Source organism: Miniopterus natalensis, chromosome 22 (assembly GCF_054644295.1).
Source record: "Miniopterus natalensis isolate mMinNat1 chromosome 22, mMinNat1.hap1, whole genome shotgun sequence".
Classification (NCBI taxonomy): domain Eukaryota; kingdom Metazoa; phylum Chordata; class Mammalia; order Chiroptera; family Miniopteridae; genus Miniopterus; species Miniopterus natalensis.
Window position 1 is genome coordinate 2,154,852 of NC_142102.1, and position 14,747 is coordinate 2,169,598.

A 14,747-nucleotide genomic window follows, 5' to 3' on the forward strand; every position below is an offset into this window, starting at 1 on the left:
TTACATCACGATCCAATTTGCACACACGGACGTAGATCAACTTCTACAAAACACTACTTACCTTAACACGCGGCAAAAACTGCCTTTTTTAAAAATGTTGGTTTTGAGTCATGAGCTTTCTCACGACTCATGATTTAAAAAAATGCACGGTGCTTAACTGTTTCAAAGATATAGTGTTTATTAGCCACAAAAAATAAAGTAAAATAAAAAAGAGCTAAATGGAACTTACATAGTTAACCACAGAGCTGAATAACAATTACGAATGTAAAAAAAAAAAAAAAAAAAAATCCGTTCCTCGGAGAAAACACAATTTTCTTAGAACGCCGTGTAATGCTTATCAACGTAGGAAAAAAACACACATATAAAATAGCTGTGCTAAGGCCAAAAAAAAAAAAAAAAAAAAAAAGGAATATAGGCAATTACGTTTTTCTTTTTCATTTATAAATAAAGGCTTCTGCTTTTCCTTACACACCGGGGGAATTATCGACTTGGCACCCAAGCGATTTACTGATGTGCTGCTGTTCGTTCCGGATCCCGGCCCCAAGTTTCCCGAGCGGTTCTCCAAAACCAGCCAAACTTTCACAGGCCAAAGAAACAGGCAGTGAAACAACATCAACCCTCTCTTCCTAAGTCCTATAAGTGACGACGTGGAACCCAATCCCCCCGCAGCAGCAGCAGCCGCCCAAAGACACAAGTTTGCAAACACGTCCGTTTAGCTTTATGCAGAAAACACGCTCCCTTCCCCACCGACACCCCGCTTCCAGGCCCGCCCGCCTCCCCCCCCAAAAAAACCACCTAATTGCTTCACGAAGACGGGGCCTGCGCGCCGGCCTGGGGTCTGGCCCGGTCCTCTTCTTCCGCCAACGCCTCGCAGTACTGCGCCGGCCAGTCCTTGGGGTCCTGATTGTGCACTTTGGCCACGAACTTGAGGACCTTCATCTTGCTGGTCTCCAGGTTGGTGCGCGGGCCCCACTGCAGCTCGTAGTCCACGGGGTCCGTGTGCGGGATCCGCCGGTACTCCAGGTAGCGCTGCCGCACGAAGTCCTCCGTGATGAGCTTCTTGGGGTCGCCGAAGATGAGGTGCTTCTTGGTGGGGTAGACGCCGAGGCGGCGCAGGAAGTCCCACACCTCCGTCTCCTTCACCGCGTTGCCCTTCATGAAGATGAGCCCCAGCACGATCATGAGCAGCCCCGTGGTGGGCGTGCCCTGGTCCCCGCGCAGGTCCGCGTCCTCCTCCACCGGCTCCAGCGCGTTCACCAGGATGTACGTGTGGCTGCGCGGCTCCAGCTCCACCAGCCGGTAGCCGAACACGTACTCGAGGCGCTCGGCCGCCCGCCGCAGCAGGTCCGGCAGGATGTCCTTGTAGTCGCCCACCACGTGCTTGACGATGTCCGCGCGCTTGATGGGGATCTTCTTCTGGTCCTTGATCAGCAGGAACTGCACCAGCTCGGCCACCTTCAGCTCCAGCTGCTTCGGGGACCGGGGCCCCACGGACGGGGCGCGGCCGCCCTGAGACGACGACGACGACGAGCAGCCGGCGCCGCGCGACGTGCTCGGGGCCTCCTCTGAGGCGCCGCTTCTCGGGGCGCGGCTGTCCCCGCCGTCGAACTGGGAGCTGGGGCGGCCCCGGTTCCTCGGCTTCGGCAACATGGCGCCAGAGCTGGGACGGCGGCGGTAGCCCGGTGCCCGCACCAACTTCCTTCCGCGGCCGGGCTCCGAGCCCCGGTAACGGGCGGTGGCGGCGGCGGGAGAGCGGCACGCACGGTGCGCACGGCACAGAGGATTGTGGGGCGGCGCGGGCGCGCATGCGTCGAGACTGCGCGAAAGTGCGCGCTTGCGTCACAGGCCCCGCCCCATCGTAACCCCGCCCTCGTCGTCGCCCCGCCCTCTCCATAACCACGCCCTCGTCGTGACCACGCCCCGTAGCCACGCCCACTTCTCGGCTCTGCAGATTTCTGCAGAGACTTCTGCAAGGCTGTCCTTGAAACCCTGGTCCCTGCAAAACCATCCGAGCGCAGAACAGGAGCCAAACCTCCTAAACGAACGGGTCCCGCCCGGCTGAGTTCAAGCCCTGGGCCTGAGAAAACGAATATCAAGAGTCTTCTCACATGATCTCGCTTATACGTGGAATCTAAAGAACTTAATAAAGTGATGAACAGAATAGATTCAGTGACATGGAAGCATAGAGGAGACTGAGGAATGTCAGAGGGAGGGAGGAGGGCGGGTGGGTGGAGGGGGTGAGAGTAACTAAAGGATTCATATGCAGATATGCACAACCAAAGGACAGGGACAATGGTGGGGAGAGGGACTGGGGAGGGAGGGGACGGGGTGGAACGGGTCCTTGGGGAGAAAAAGGGACATCTGTAATATTTTAAACAAAAAAAAAAATTTGAAAAAACAAGTCTTCAAGTTGGGGATGATTTCAGATGCAGGAAACTCAGGGAATGTGGGGAAAATTAAGGGGGACTGGAAGGCAAGCGCCTGAGAGGACTGAATGCATTTCCTTCTGCACCGAGCTGGGCTGCAGGGCAGAGAAGACCCAGGGGACGCCCAACTTGCTTTGCATTTGCCACTCCCTCCCCTAGCTCAGGCTGAAACCCTCCTAACCAGGCACCGCCAGGTCCCCTCTCTGATGCCACGAAGAACCTATGGAAAAGGGATGTCTGGGAAAGGCGGGCCTGCCTCGCGCGCTAGCAGGACTTTTCCGAACACCTTTTCACAGTTTTAGGATTTGTATTTTTGCATGAAATGCCATCAGCTAGACAGCTATGGCCAAACCACTGCATAAAGCACGCTTCGTTTCAATGCAGTGTTTTCGCTTGGTCAAGTGAGTTTATCTTTTGGAAAGCACATGATCATGTAAACTGCCCTGGGCCCACAACCACAATTTTAGCAGAAATGAGTAGGAAGGATGCTACAAAAAGAAACACTCTCTCTCTCCTCAGAGAGAGACATTACCATTTAATTTTGGGCATCACTGATCAAGAAGTGCAATAATGTGAATCTCTTAAATTTCTTAATTCTTACTATTTCAGCCTTAAGGCTTGATGAGAAAGAAAAGAGAACCCAGGGGTATCATCTCTCATACTCTGTGGTGTGTACACTTTGTATATATATTTTTTAATTGCGCAACTCTAATAGCCAACATGAGTCGTTTCATTAACTCAAACTATCTGTAATCTTCTGCCATTACCTCTACAGATCTTAGCAAATGGGCTCCTTTTCTATTTAATGACTTGCAAAGAAGAGACCGAATTTACCTGTTTTTTTTTTAAAGCTACCCAGGAAATGGGTAAACTCTCTAAAGAACCAAATCCAACTCAGGTCCTCTTTAGTGCAAATATATGCAAAGGAAAGCAATTCAAAACGCATTATTTGAATAATAGTACCAAAACACCATCTTATTACAGATTTCATTAAATGTTAGCAGCATAAAATTTTTGTTTGTAATTCCGTATGAAAATGCAATCTGATAATGGCACTTAGAACTGCACTATTAAATGCAAAATGATATTCTATGCTATGATGCAAGTATGCTAGCTAAAACCTGGCAAACAATGAGTAATAACTTTCTGTGCCACACAAGATCTAACAACATACCCTCAAGCATCAATCTTGATGACAGAAGCCTACTAAGAAAAACAAATATGTCATCGAGGCATTCATTTTGCTTTTGTACAACGAGAAAACTCATCTGCTTCAATTTCCTTGCAAATCAGAATCTGGACTCAAGTTCAAAGAAACCTCCTGCAGTTGAGAATTCTGCAAAAAACGCCCCTCAGAAAAATCAGTTGTACCCTGAGTTAAAAAAATATGCAGCAACCAAGAGATAACAGAGAAAGAGAAAATAAGATGAAAGCCACTGCCAACAACTGAACTGGTATTTCAGTGTTTTGTGTGTGTTTTTCTTGCTAAGACGCTCGCTTAAATTACCAAGTAGCCCCACAGGTCAAGCTACCCTCTGCGGCTGTGTGAAAATCAGCAGTGTCCATCAATGGCATCTTTACCCGGATAGCACTGTCAGGCTCCAATGGGTGAGAAAAGATAACAGTTTTAAGTCTTAAAACATCCCTCTGCACTGTGTCCAGGGAACGCAAGGGGAAAGCTACAGACACGAAATGATTGCATTAGAATGAAGGTTAGGCTCTGGGTGGAGAAGTGACCCAGCCCCACACTCCACCTTAGACTGATACAGGAAGTCGTGGGTGTCTGGGGGAAAATTGTTGTGATGATGATGTTAATAATAATAATAATAATAACAGCACTGACACTAATAATAATATAAACAACAATAGCTAATGAATATAATAAAGATAACTGTGGGTCAGACACTATTCTAAGTGGCCTAGACGTATTATTTCATTTAATCCCCACAACCACCTTACGAGGCCTGTGCATTTGTTAGGTTTCTCTTCACAAATGGAGAAACTGGGCACAGAAAATGATGTGTTTTGAGGGCCTAAGGAAGGAAGGGATGGATCTGGGGGTGAACTAAAGGCCGGCTGCCCCCAGAGGCTGCTCTTACCCATATGCCGAGGCAGAGACAACACAAACAGGGTATCCTTGAAAAAGTAAAGGTTTGGGGGTCCGACGGACCTAAATCGGAAACCTGTAGGGCCCTGGGAAAGCTACCCACACGCCTGCTTCCAAATCAACAAAATAAGATTAGCAACCCAGGCTTCAGGGGCCGAAGGGAGGCAGGTTTGCCAAGCACCTAGTGCCCAGCCGGGATGGGGTGCACAGCTAACGATTTGCTGCTTTTCAGGGGGTCTGGCTTAAGGAAAATATTTGGGGGCTATACAAAGCTGCATGCGGAAGGAGGTTTGCTGCAGTAAACCGCATGTGCACACAAACGTCAGGAGAAAGCCCTGGCCGGTTTGCTCAGTAGTTAGAGCGTAGGCCCAAGGCCTGTAGGGTCCCGGGTTCCATTCCAGCCAAGGGCACGTACTTTGGTTGCAGACTCGATCCTGGGCCCCAGTCGGGGCACGTGCAGGAGGCATCCACTCGCTGTGTCTCTCACATCCGCGTTTCTTTCTCTCCCTGCCCCCCCCTCTGAAAAGCAATGGAAAAAATATCTTTGCGTGACGAGTAAAAAATGATAATAATTTTTAAAAGGCAGGAAAAAGTCTGAAAATAAATATGCCATGGTATAAAGTTATTTTCTTTTAAAATAAAATTCAATTGTTATTTTCTTGCTTCGGGAGATAAATGAAAAATATTTTTTCAATCAACTTTAACATCACAGTTCCACCATGCCATAGCCGTTACCCACATGCAAATTTTCAGGGAATTCAGTGTGATCTGAATATGACATTTGTGACTTTTTATTATTTATTTAAAATTTTTTTTTTTAAAAAAATATATCTCTGTTGATTTCAGAGAGAGGGAGGGAGAGGGAGAGAGAGAGAAACATCAATGATGAGAGTCACTGATCGGCTGCCTCCTGCACGCCCCCTGCTGGGGATCGAGCCCACAACCCGGGCCTGTGCCCTGACCGGGAATCGAACCCAGATCTCCTGGATCCTAGGTCGAAGCTCAACCGCTGAGCCATGCTGGCAGGCAACATTTGTGACTTTTTGTTCAGTATGGGAAGCCATAAAGACAAGTGGTTAAAAGACAAGAAAAACATTTTCAAGCACCTGACGTTCATACTTTTATTCCTAGACCCACCAGAAGAAAATAAAAATTTCTTCGAGGCAAACACTAAACTAGCTAAGATTTCAAACGCGTCGAACAAAGAAATGCTTCCTACCAACTGCTCTGTGGGTGTCTCTAAGCAATTGCTTGCTCTCTGCCGTCTCCCTGATTGCAAATGCCTGCCAAGGAGCTCCAATCATCTTTATTATCCGCTGGGTGCCCCTCCGCATTCCCTGGCACTTCCTGCACAACCAGAGGGAGGTTTTCCATCTTCTGACGACGGTAACCTAGTGCAAAAGGCAAGGACTTTGGGGGAAAGAAAAGCAATGATAAGGCCATGGGGCCACCACAACGTGTGAATTGCTTCCCTGCCTGTCCCCGGGGACAGTGTGCAGCCTGGGAGCCGAGGACTCTGCGGGGGGGCGGAGGGGGCAGGTGCTATTTTGTGGGTAGATAGCAGGAAAGCAATCTAGAAATTTTAAATGGTTACAATCAAATCCCTTGTGTCTGTTCATGTGTAACAAAGATCCACCCTGGTTATGTCACAGATAAAGGGCTGCCTAATCATGACACGGTGGCCTTCGGGAAAGAAGACTGAGCGAGGGGGAACGGGGCTGGTGGGAGGGGGCACAGGAGGGGCTCCTGACAGTTTCTTCTCAAGCTTCACAGCCACGTGACCCCGAAGCCTCTTCTTAGACTCTCTTTTCAAGAAGTATAAATCTTCCGATGACCCAGGGCCTTTACCTTATGGAAATCACTAAGGTCTATCGAGTTACAAAATTAGAAACACATCGAGTCTCCTGCGCCGGTTGATTCTTGGATGCGCCCTGACCAGGGATCGAACCCGCAACCTTGGCAAATCAGGGCGACACTCTAACCAGCTGAGCTACCCGGCCAGGGCCCCTGATGCCGTCTCTTTATAAAGCTGTGTTCCACTAACTGAACTGAATTGAGCTCCCCCAGGTTCTTAAATATGACGGCTGAGAACGATGAGGTTATAGAAAGAAAGATATAAGGATCATGACACTGGAGACAGCGTAGGGGACCCCACCTCATTGATGGGGTTCGGCCCACTCGTTTCCAAGTGTAATCTGGAAGCTGCCCATCGGTAGGAAAGGTTAATCTTACTTTAAAACAAAAACAATAGTTTTCTTTTTTCAGTTAATACAGACAAGTGAATTTAATATTCCCCCTAAAAAATATTTTCAAAAACCAAGAATTGATATAAAGCGTCTTTCTACCTGGACCCAGTAAGACGCTGTGTCCTTCACACACAGGCAACTGTATCGCTCACCTGGACTGAAAACTAAAGGTGCCCGGCCGGGCGTGGCTCAGCGGCTGAGCATCGACCTGGGATCCAGGCGATCGGGGTTCGATTCCCGGTCAGGGCACAGGCCCGGTTGTGGGCTCGATCAGTGACTCTCTCATCATTGATGTTTCTGTCTCTCTCTCCCTCTCCTTTCCTCTCTCTGAAATCAATAAAGATATATTTTTAAAAAAAGAAAAAAAACTAAAGGTGTTGTGGGAAGGTGGGAACTGCCTTTTTTTGGTACAAAAAAGGCGTAAAGCCAGGGCCGCTTCTCTAGTTCCCTGAACACGTGGAAATCACATATCCTATACATGGCCACCCCGCTAGGCAGAGAAGCTGACCAAGGTCCCCGGTTCCCGAAGGGGAACCCCCAGAAGCTCGGTATGAAAGGAAACTTCAGTCCCTCCCTGGCCAAGGCCTTTCCTTGCATTTGCACAACATGGTTCGGCTGCCATGTGGACCTTCTAGAAGCCTTGAGCATAGAAAAAAAGAAAGAATGGCAGGGCCCCGGCTGGGTGGCTGGGTTGGTTGGAGCATCGCCCTGTGCACGGGCGGGTCTCGGGTTTGATTCCTGGTTGGGGCATGTAACCGACTGATGTTTCTCTTTCTTTCTCTCCCCCCCTCCCCCTAAAAATCAATAAACATACCCTCAGGTGAAGGGAGGGAGGGAGGCAGGCATTACAGGGAGTGAGTGATTGGACGCAAGGAGGCACAAACAAGGCCTGGCTTAGAAAGCAGCAGAGAATAGGCGAGACCAAAGGGCCCCTGTAACATCCCGGAAAATAGCAACCTTATAAATACAAATGTGTTTAGAGGCAAACACAAATCAGGGCCTTGACAATGAAGAGATAACCCCCCCCCCCCGAGGGTCACGGGCATCTGGAAGGCAGAAGGAGCAGAGGGGCACCTGCCGCCTGCCTCTGCCCCGGTCCAGCTGGCTCAGCAGCCAGGGAGGGAGTCGCTGCGGGAGGGACAACCCTGAAGGCAGGAGAGGCCACGGAGCTTGCTTTTCTAGACAATTCCTGCTCCTCGAGGCTGGCAACCCTCCCCTAACCTGGCTGGAGAAACCAGGGCGTCATTTTTTCTCTTGAGAAGCACGACTCGTTTCTCTCCCGCCCCCCCGATTTTACGAATCCCCCAAGTTTGGGGAGAGGCGGGTGGGAGAGAGCAAGTCTTAGCTAATGAACTGCTTCCTCGGATCCAATCGGTCATTAAGAATGTGCTGATGAAGTTTTCTGGGCCTGCTCGATTGTCTGTAATTATCCAAGTGGCTCCCACGGCTCGTACGTGCCTGATTTCCCTTCCCGTTTACCTCTAAGCACATTTCCTAATTCACTGTGGTTATTACGCTGGACATTAATTTCTATGGGAAATAGCACACAGAAATTAATGTGGGTACATCTGTTATGCTTATGCTTAATCCTCTGTGCCCAAGTGGGGCTGTTACTACAACTTACAGAAATCCAGCCCCGCTGTCATTTAATATTAACATCTGCTCACGTTTTTACTAGATTAATCTTGCTCCAGGATGACATTTTCTAACTTTATAAATAAATTATAGCCCTGGCCCGTGTGGCTCAGTGGTTACAGTGTCAGCCCGTGCACTGACTGAAGGGGTCATGGGTTCGATTCCCAGCCAAGGGCACATACCTCGCAGGTTCAATCCCTGGTCCCGGTTGGGGCATGTGGGGGAGGCAACCAACTGATGTGTCTGCTGCCCAAGGCCTACGGGAGAAGAGCAAGCTCAGCACAGGGAGCCAAGGTCAGGGGTCCGAGACTCTAGGGGTCAGAGGTCAGGGAGTCCTAGAGCAGCTGCATCCTGGGCCAGTCCAGCATGAGGGTGGGGTCAGCCGGCTGGCTGGGGGGACTTCCCAGCCGCAGAGAGGGGGCCTGTCTGGCCCACCCGAGCTGTCAGTTCTAGAAGCACCCAACTGTCCCCCTTCAAAGAGAAGCTGTAAGGTGGGACTAAAGACAATCGAGCTCGATTTGATTCAAAATACTGACCCGATCGCCATCCCCACCGCCGTATCTAAAAAGAGAGCATGTGGTCTGCCAGCCCATTGCCCCTACCCCGCAGGGGAAAGCCACCCACTCTCTCTGCCTCTTCCTGTCCATCTATCCTGGCCTGAAGGGCCCACAGCTGTCCTGGCCACAGCGGGGCCCGCACCAGCACTGGGAACCTCCCAGCCCGACCAAATGACCAGGCCGAGCAAACGCACACGTCCCCCAAGAAGTGCAGGGGTCTGAAGGAAGGAAGAGCCAACTCCCAGAGCAGACGGCTGAGCTGATGGGGGACACAGAGGCAGGCCGCACAGTAAAGACACACGGAGGAAAGACGGAGACAGGGGCGCAGCACAGCCAAATGCTTCCAGGGCAGAATCCTCTTATTTTAAAAGTGTTCGCAGAGCCCGGCCGGCCGTGGCTCAGCAGTTGACCGTCGACCCAGGATCCAGGAGGTCGCGGTTCGATTCCCGGTCAGGGCACAGGCCCGGGGTGCAGGCTCCTCGATCCCCAGCAGGGGGCGCGTGGGAGGCAGCCGATCAGTGACTCTCATCATTGATGTTTCTCTCTCTCCCCCTCTCCCTTCCTCTCTCTGAAATCCATAAAGATATATATTTCTAAAAAGAATAAAGGAATGAAAGTTATGAAGATTGAAAAGAAATAAAATAGGTCCCCCTACCCCTGCAAATGATAGGATTCTATATACAGAAAATTCCTAAGGACGTACAGATGAATCATTAGAATTAGTAAGCGAATCTATGGAAGTAGCTGAAGGCAAGGGGTCACCCTCCGCTCGCGAACCGAGCGCGAGGTGCTCAGCAGACACGCGCAGACCGTGCGAAGCAACCCGAGGGCGATCCCACTGGCTTAAAATCGAAGTATTTGGAAATCAATACTGTGTAATTGACTCAGGATAAATGTCATGCGAAGGAAACAAACAAACATAAAAAGAGGGAGCGTTCCAAGACAGAATGTTCCAGAACTGGCAAAGCTCACAAATGGCTCCCACAGATTCCCAAACCTTTCTTCCTTCTTATGGGAAACAGCCTATGGGCACCGACTCCCCCTCCCCCCCCCTTTTCCCATCGTCTGCAAAAGGCGTTGAAATGTTTGGCAGGGAAAACACGAGACGGACTTATTTTTGGCAAGCAGGAGAGGGTTATAAATATGCCCATTCTGAAGCCACTGTAAGAGCTCTTCATTACTTTCTCACGCATTTGAAAACCTTATATAAAGTAGTCTGGCTATTAATGGACTTAAACTTTATCAATGTCCAGCAGGATTCTAATTTGCCTTCAGTGTAAGTGAACTGCGTATGTCTATTTTTTTTAAAATCCTCAAATATGTTTTTATTCATTTTGGAGAGAAAAAAAACAACACATCAACGTGAGAAACATCAATCAGTTGCCTTCTGTACACGCCTGGCTGGAGGTCAAACCTGACCCCCAGGTATGTGCCTTGACCGGGATTCGCACCAGGAAACTTTTGGTTCCCAGGACAGCGCTCCAACCAACGGAGCCACCCAGCCGGGGCTGCATATATCTATTAAAACACAAACTCTTATTTACTGCAGTATAAGTGAACTGTGCGTCTTTTAAAACCCTAGAATCTGGCCCTGGCAGGTTTGGCTCAGTGGTTAGAGCATTGGCCTGCAGGCTGAAGGGTCCCGGGTTCGATTCCAGCCAAGGGCATGTACCTCGGTTGCAGGCTCGATCCCTGGCCCTAGTTGGGGCACTCTCTCTGAAAAGCAATGGAAAAAATATCCTCAGGTGAGGGTTAAAAATAAATTAAAATAATAAAATAAAACACCAGAATCTGTGCTTCCCTGACTAGCACCATCCTATCTGAAAAAGTTGGTGACTGGGGACCTTCATCAACCTTATATCTCAAGTTCTGAAATGAAAAGCTTATCATGATACATTTAAGAGATGGGGGGAGGTTGTGGGTTTTTTTTGGGTTTGGGGGGGTTTTTTGGTCTTAGTAATCAAACACATTTCTTAAAATGCCTTTTCTCAATTTTCCAAAAAAAAAAAAAATTGTTTCAGGGGTCTTATTAGGAAAGAAGCCCCAGCAACGCCTGTGTTATCTCAGGTATTAGGAGCGTGAGGATGAGGGACTGTGAGTGTGAACCCTGAGCAAACATCACAAAGAAAAAGCTCCGGGAAAATGGACATAGGTTCAGAGTTAAACACACAAAGTCAAACAAAGACCTGGGGTTTCAAAAATCCAGCTCCCATGGGGAACTCCCAGGAACCTCTGTTATTTTGTATGTGTGTTCGTGTTTTTAATATGTTTTTATGGATTTGAGAGAGAGGAAGGGAGAGGGAGAGAGAGAGGAACATCGATGTGAGAGGGAAACATGGACCAGCTGCCTCCTGCACGCCCCCTGCTGGGGATCGAGCCCGCAACCCAGGCATGTGCCCCGACCGGGAATCGAACCGGCAACCTTCTGGTTCAGGGGATGATGCCCGACCAACTGAACCACACTGGCCAGGGCAGGGAGCTCTGGCCTAATTGACAACCATGTCACCACTGAGACAGGGCCACATCTGAAGCCCCAGAGTCAGACATAAAACTTAGTATAAAAATTTTAATACTTTGCCCATTTGCTAAGAGTTTTTCGGGCCATCTGTTAAGACTATAAATAATAGTGAAATTACAGGAAAGCAGACAAGATAGGGAACAAAGTCTGCTGATTAGCTGAAATTTTTGTTGCTGAAAACCTTAAGGGCATAAATAAAAGTTTCCTACCTTAGCAAATAGAGAAGACTGAATGCCATCTAATCTTTATTTGATGAATCGAGACCTTTCTGTGCTTCAAGGAAGCCTGTGAAGATTAGCAGTGATTTTCTTGAATTTTGTTAAATGAAACAGCTTTATTGTTTATTTTTATAGCGATTATTGGTTATTTTAGAGGCGAGGCTGCAAAGAAAAACTCCCTCTCTCCTCACACGGCTCTGCTCTGTGGCAAATGCGGCGCCCAACGGGAAATACGTGCGCACACGCGTGGGAAGGCAGAGCCTACGTTTTGCAGCCAGATCACGGGAAAGGGCGCACCCCGAGGGCAGGGGGGATCTAGAACGGCCAAGACCATCTGGATAAAGAACAAAGCCGTGGAGTTCACGTGGCGTGACGTTCAGTCTCACTGCAGAGCCACGGGAATCAATACTGTGTGATATTCACAGAGGGAGACACACAGGCCACGGGACAGGACAGAGAGCCCGGCCGGTGTGGCTCAGCCTTGTCCTGGGCACCAAGAGGTCGCTGGTTCGATTCCCGGTCAGGGCACATGGTTGTGGGCTCGATCCCCAGTAGGGGGCGTGCAAGAGGCAGCCGATTGATATTTCTCTCTCTCTCTCTCTCTCTCTCAAATCAATAAAAACATTTTAAAAATAATGCTGGAAAAATTGGACATCTGTTCGCCCAAAGGCAGCAGCCTCAAGGTACACACATCGTATCATACGCAACTAACTCAACACGGCCCATAGACTTAAATGTAATATATGAAACAAAAACTCTTGGAAAAACATTCAGCCGGGGCAGGAAACTGGAGTCGGGGTGGCCAGGAAAACCTTTGGGCCCAGGCCCAGCCGTCCTGGGGGGTGGACAGGAATGGGGCTGGGTGTCCCGAACATGGGGCACTGAGGTGCAAGTCTGTTCACTTGACTATTAAAGGGCACAAGGCTCCTGTGTGGCTGGCACATTTCAGAAACCAAGAGAGTGGTATTTACAGAGAAGGAAGGTATCATCTTCTCAAGGAAAACGCTAAATATAACAGGCTCCGAGTACCACGTGCCAAGTCTTGGTTTTAATTAACTCTCAGAATTCAGCACATTTCTAAAAAAAAATTTTTGGCTTTTCTTCTGATCTCACTGAGCCTATTTTTTTTTATACTTGTCTCCTATTTTTTTCCAAGAGCACGTTATATCAAAGGATCTAAGACCTACGGGAAAAAAAAAAATTCTCAAATAATCTTTTTTATTTTTAAGCTCGTTTGCCAAGAACCCAACTGTCGGAAGCGGTGGTTCTCTCCGGCTCCCAGGAACGAGCCGGGAGCACTGCGTTTCCAACGGGCCTCTCTACTCAAACCACGCAGGGCACCCCAGCCTTTCTTTGTGTGTGTTTTTTTGTTGTTTTTGTTAATCTTCTCCCAAGGGTATTTTTTCCATTGGTTTTTAGAGAGAGAGGAAAGGAAAGGGGGGGAGAGGCAGAGAGAGAGACATCGATGTGAGAGACACATTAATTGGTTGTCTCCTGCCCGAACCTGGACCGAGGCCAGAGAGAGGACCTGCATGGGACCCTTCAATGCTCGGCCGACGCTCTAACCACTGTGCCCACCGGCCAGGGCCTAGCCTTCCTTATGCACAAAAACTACAGGATCGCTGCCTGATCCGGTGGAATGAAAACGTGAACAGCCCCTGTTTAAAAGCGGATCGTCAGTTATTTCTCATTTGACATATAAAATACGCCAAGTCAAGCGACCAGGGCCTTTGCCAGGGCTCAGGCGGCCGGGACTCTCCCCACCCTCTCCCGGGGTTGGGAGGGAAATAAAGCCAGGGACCACAAACGGGCGTGAAGGTGGCCGGGGAGGAGCGACAGGGACACCGCTAACTGCGTGGCGGGCGAGCCCGACGGAGGGAGGCGGGGAGTGCGGGAAACTCGCCATCCGTCCAGCAGGGCTCCAGAAGGACCAAGGACACAGAGCCTGACAACAAGGAAGGGCACAGACGCTCCCCAGGGACTTCAGGGAACCGGAGAGCCTATCACGAATGTAACTCCAAGGCCAGAAGGCCTGGCGGTGATCATCGGGGACGGCGAGACCGCAGGGGGCTCGGGACAGGCCCGAGGAAACCAATTCCGAAGTGAGAATTAAACCCGCACCAGGGTGCAGCTGAGACACCATCTGGACACAGCGAGGAACGGGGCCGACGCCGGGGCCGCGATCGCCGCGGGGATCCGGGGAGGGAGAGGGACAGGGGCGACGTGACAGTCAAGGGAGTCTGGGGCGGGCGGGAGTCTGTCCCTGAACTCCAGACACCGACGCGGGGACGCGTCTGGATGCGTGTCGCGACCTGAAGCAGCACCAAGGGGGACTTTCGGACGGAGGTCGGTTTCCCTTCAGTGTCGTCCTGTTCGTGTCAAACACACACACTTGCTTAAACCCGCCCGGCGCTGGGGGCTTTCTGGCTTGGCGGCCACACGGCGGGCAAAGCCTCTCCTTTCCGGCTGGTACAATTCAGCGGACGCATGATGTCGCCGATGCAATTATCTGTAACGCTCAGCGCGTTAGAAACGCCTTGCTTTTGCTTTGAAAAAGATAATCGTGACTGCAGAAGGGAGGAAAAATCCATGCAACATCCCTCCAATCAATACATATATCGAACGGCGTGTTCGGCGCTGAAGAGACGAGCCAGACACGGGCCTTGCCCAGCTGCGGACAAACCCAGGGCCGGCTGCGGATTCACGGAGACAGAGGCTCGCCCAGCGCCGCCCATTCCAGACCCGCCAGAGGAAACGCAGGCCAGCCTCTGACAGCGTGACGGGGCCAAGTCCGATGACCGGCTGCGGGACGCAGCGCAGGTTATGTCAAGGATTCAGCGTCCGTCCGTCCCCGCGGGAACGCTCCACGGGGCAGGAATGCCCGGAGGAGACACAGTCAGATTCCAGCCCGATGCAGAATCCGCTCGTCTACAGCACAGGCCTCGCCCCAGAGCCGGCCCCGGAACGGCCAGAGGGAAACCCGAGGTCCCCCCGCAGCGCGGGGGCCGCCACCGGGCCCGCTGCCCTTCAGCGCCGCATC

General features: G+C 50.4%; 2 protein-coding genes across 4 annotated transcripts in view; both read right to left on the minus strand.

Moving 5' to 3' along the window:
* ENTREP2 (endosomal transmembrane epsin interactor 2) overlaps positions 1–14,747 on the minus strand; it is a 133,212-nt gene that overhangs the window by 37,248 nt on the left and 81,217 nt on the right. The window lies entirely within an intron of this gene.
* On the minus strand, positions 792–1,705 carry NSMCE3 (NSE3 component of SMC5/6 complex). The gene has a single exon (XM_087829085.1). The coding sequence runs from the start codon at positions 1,648–1,650 to the stop codon at positions 805–807; it is 846 nt and encodes a 281-aa protein (XP_087685211.1). The 5' UTR covers positions 1,651–1,705; the 3' UTR covers positions 792–804.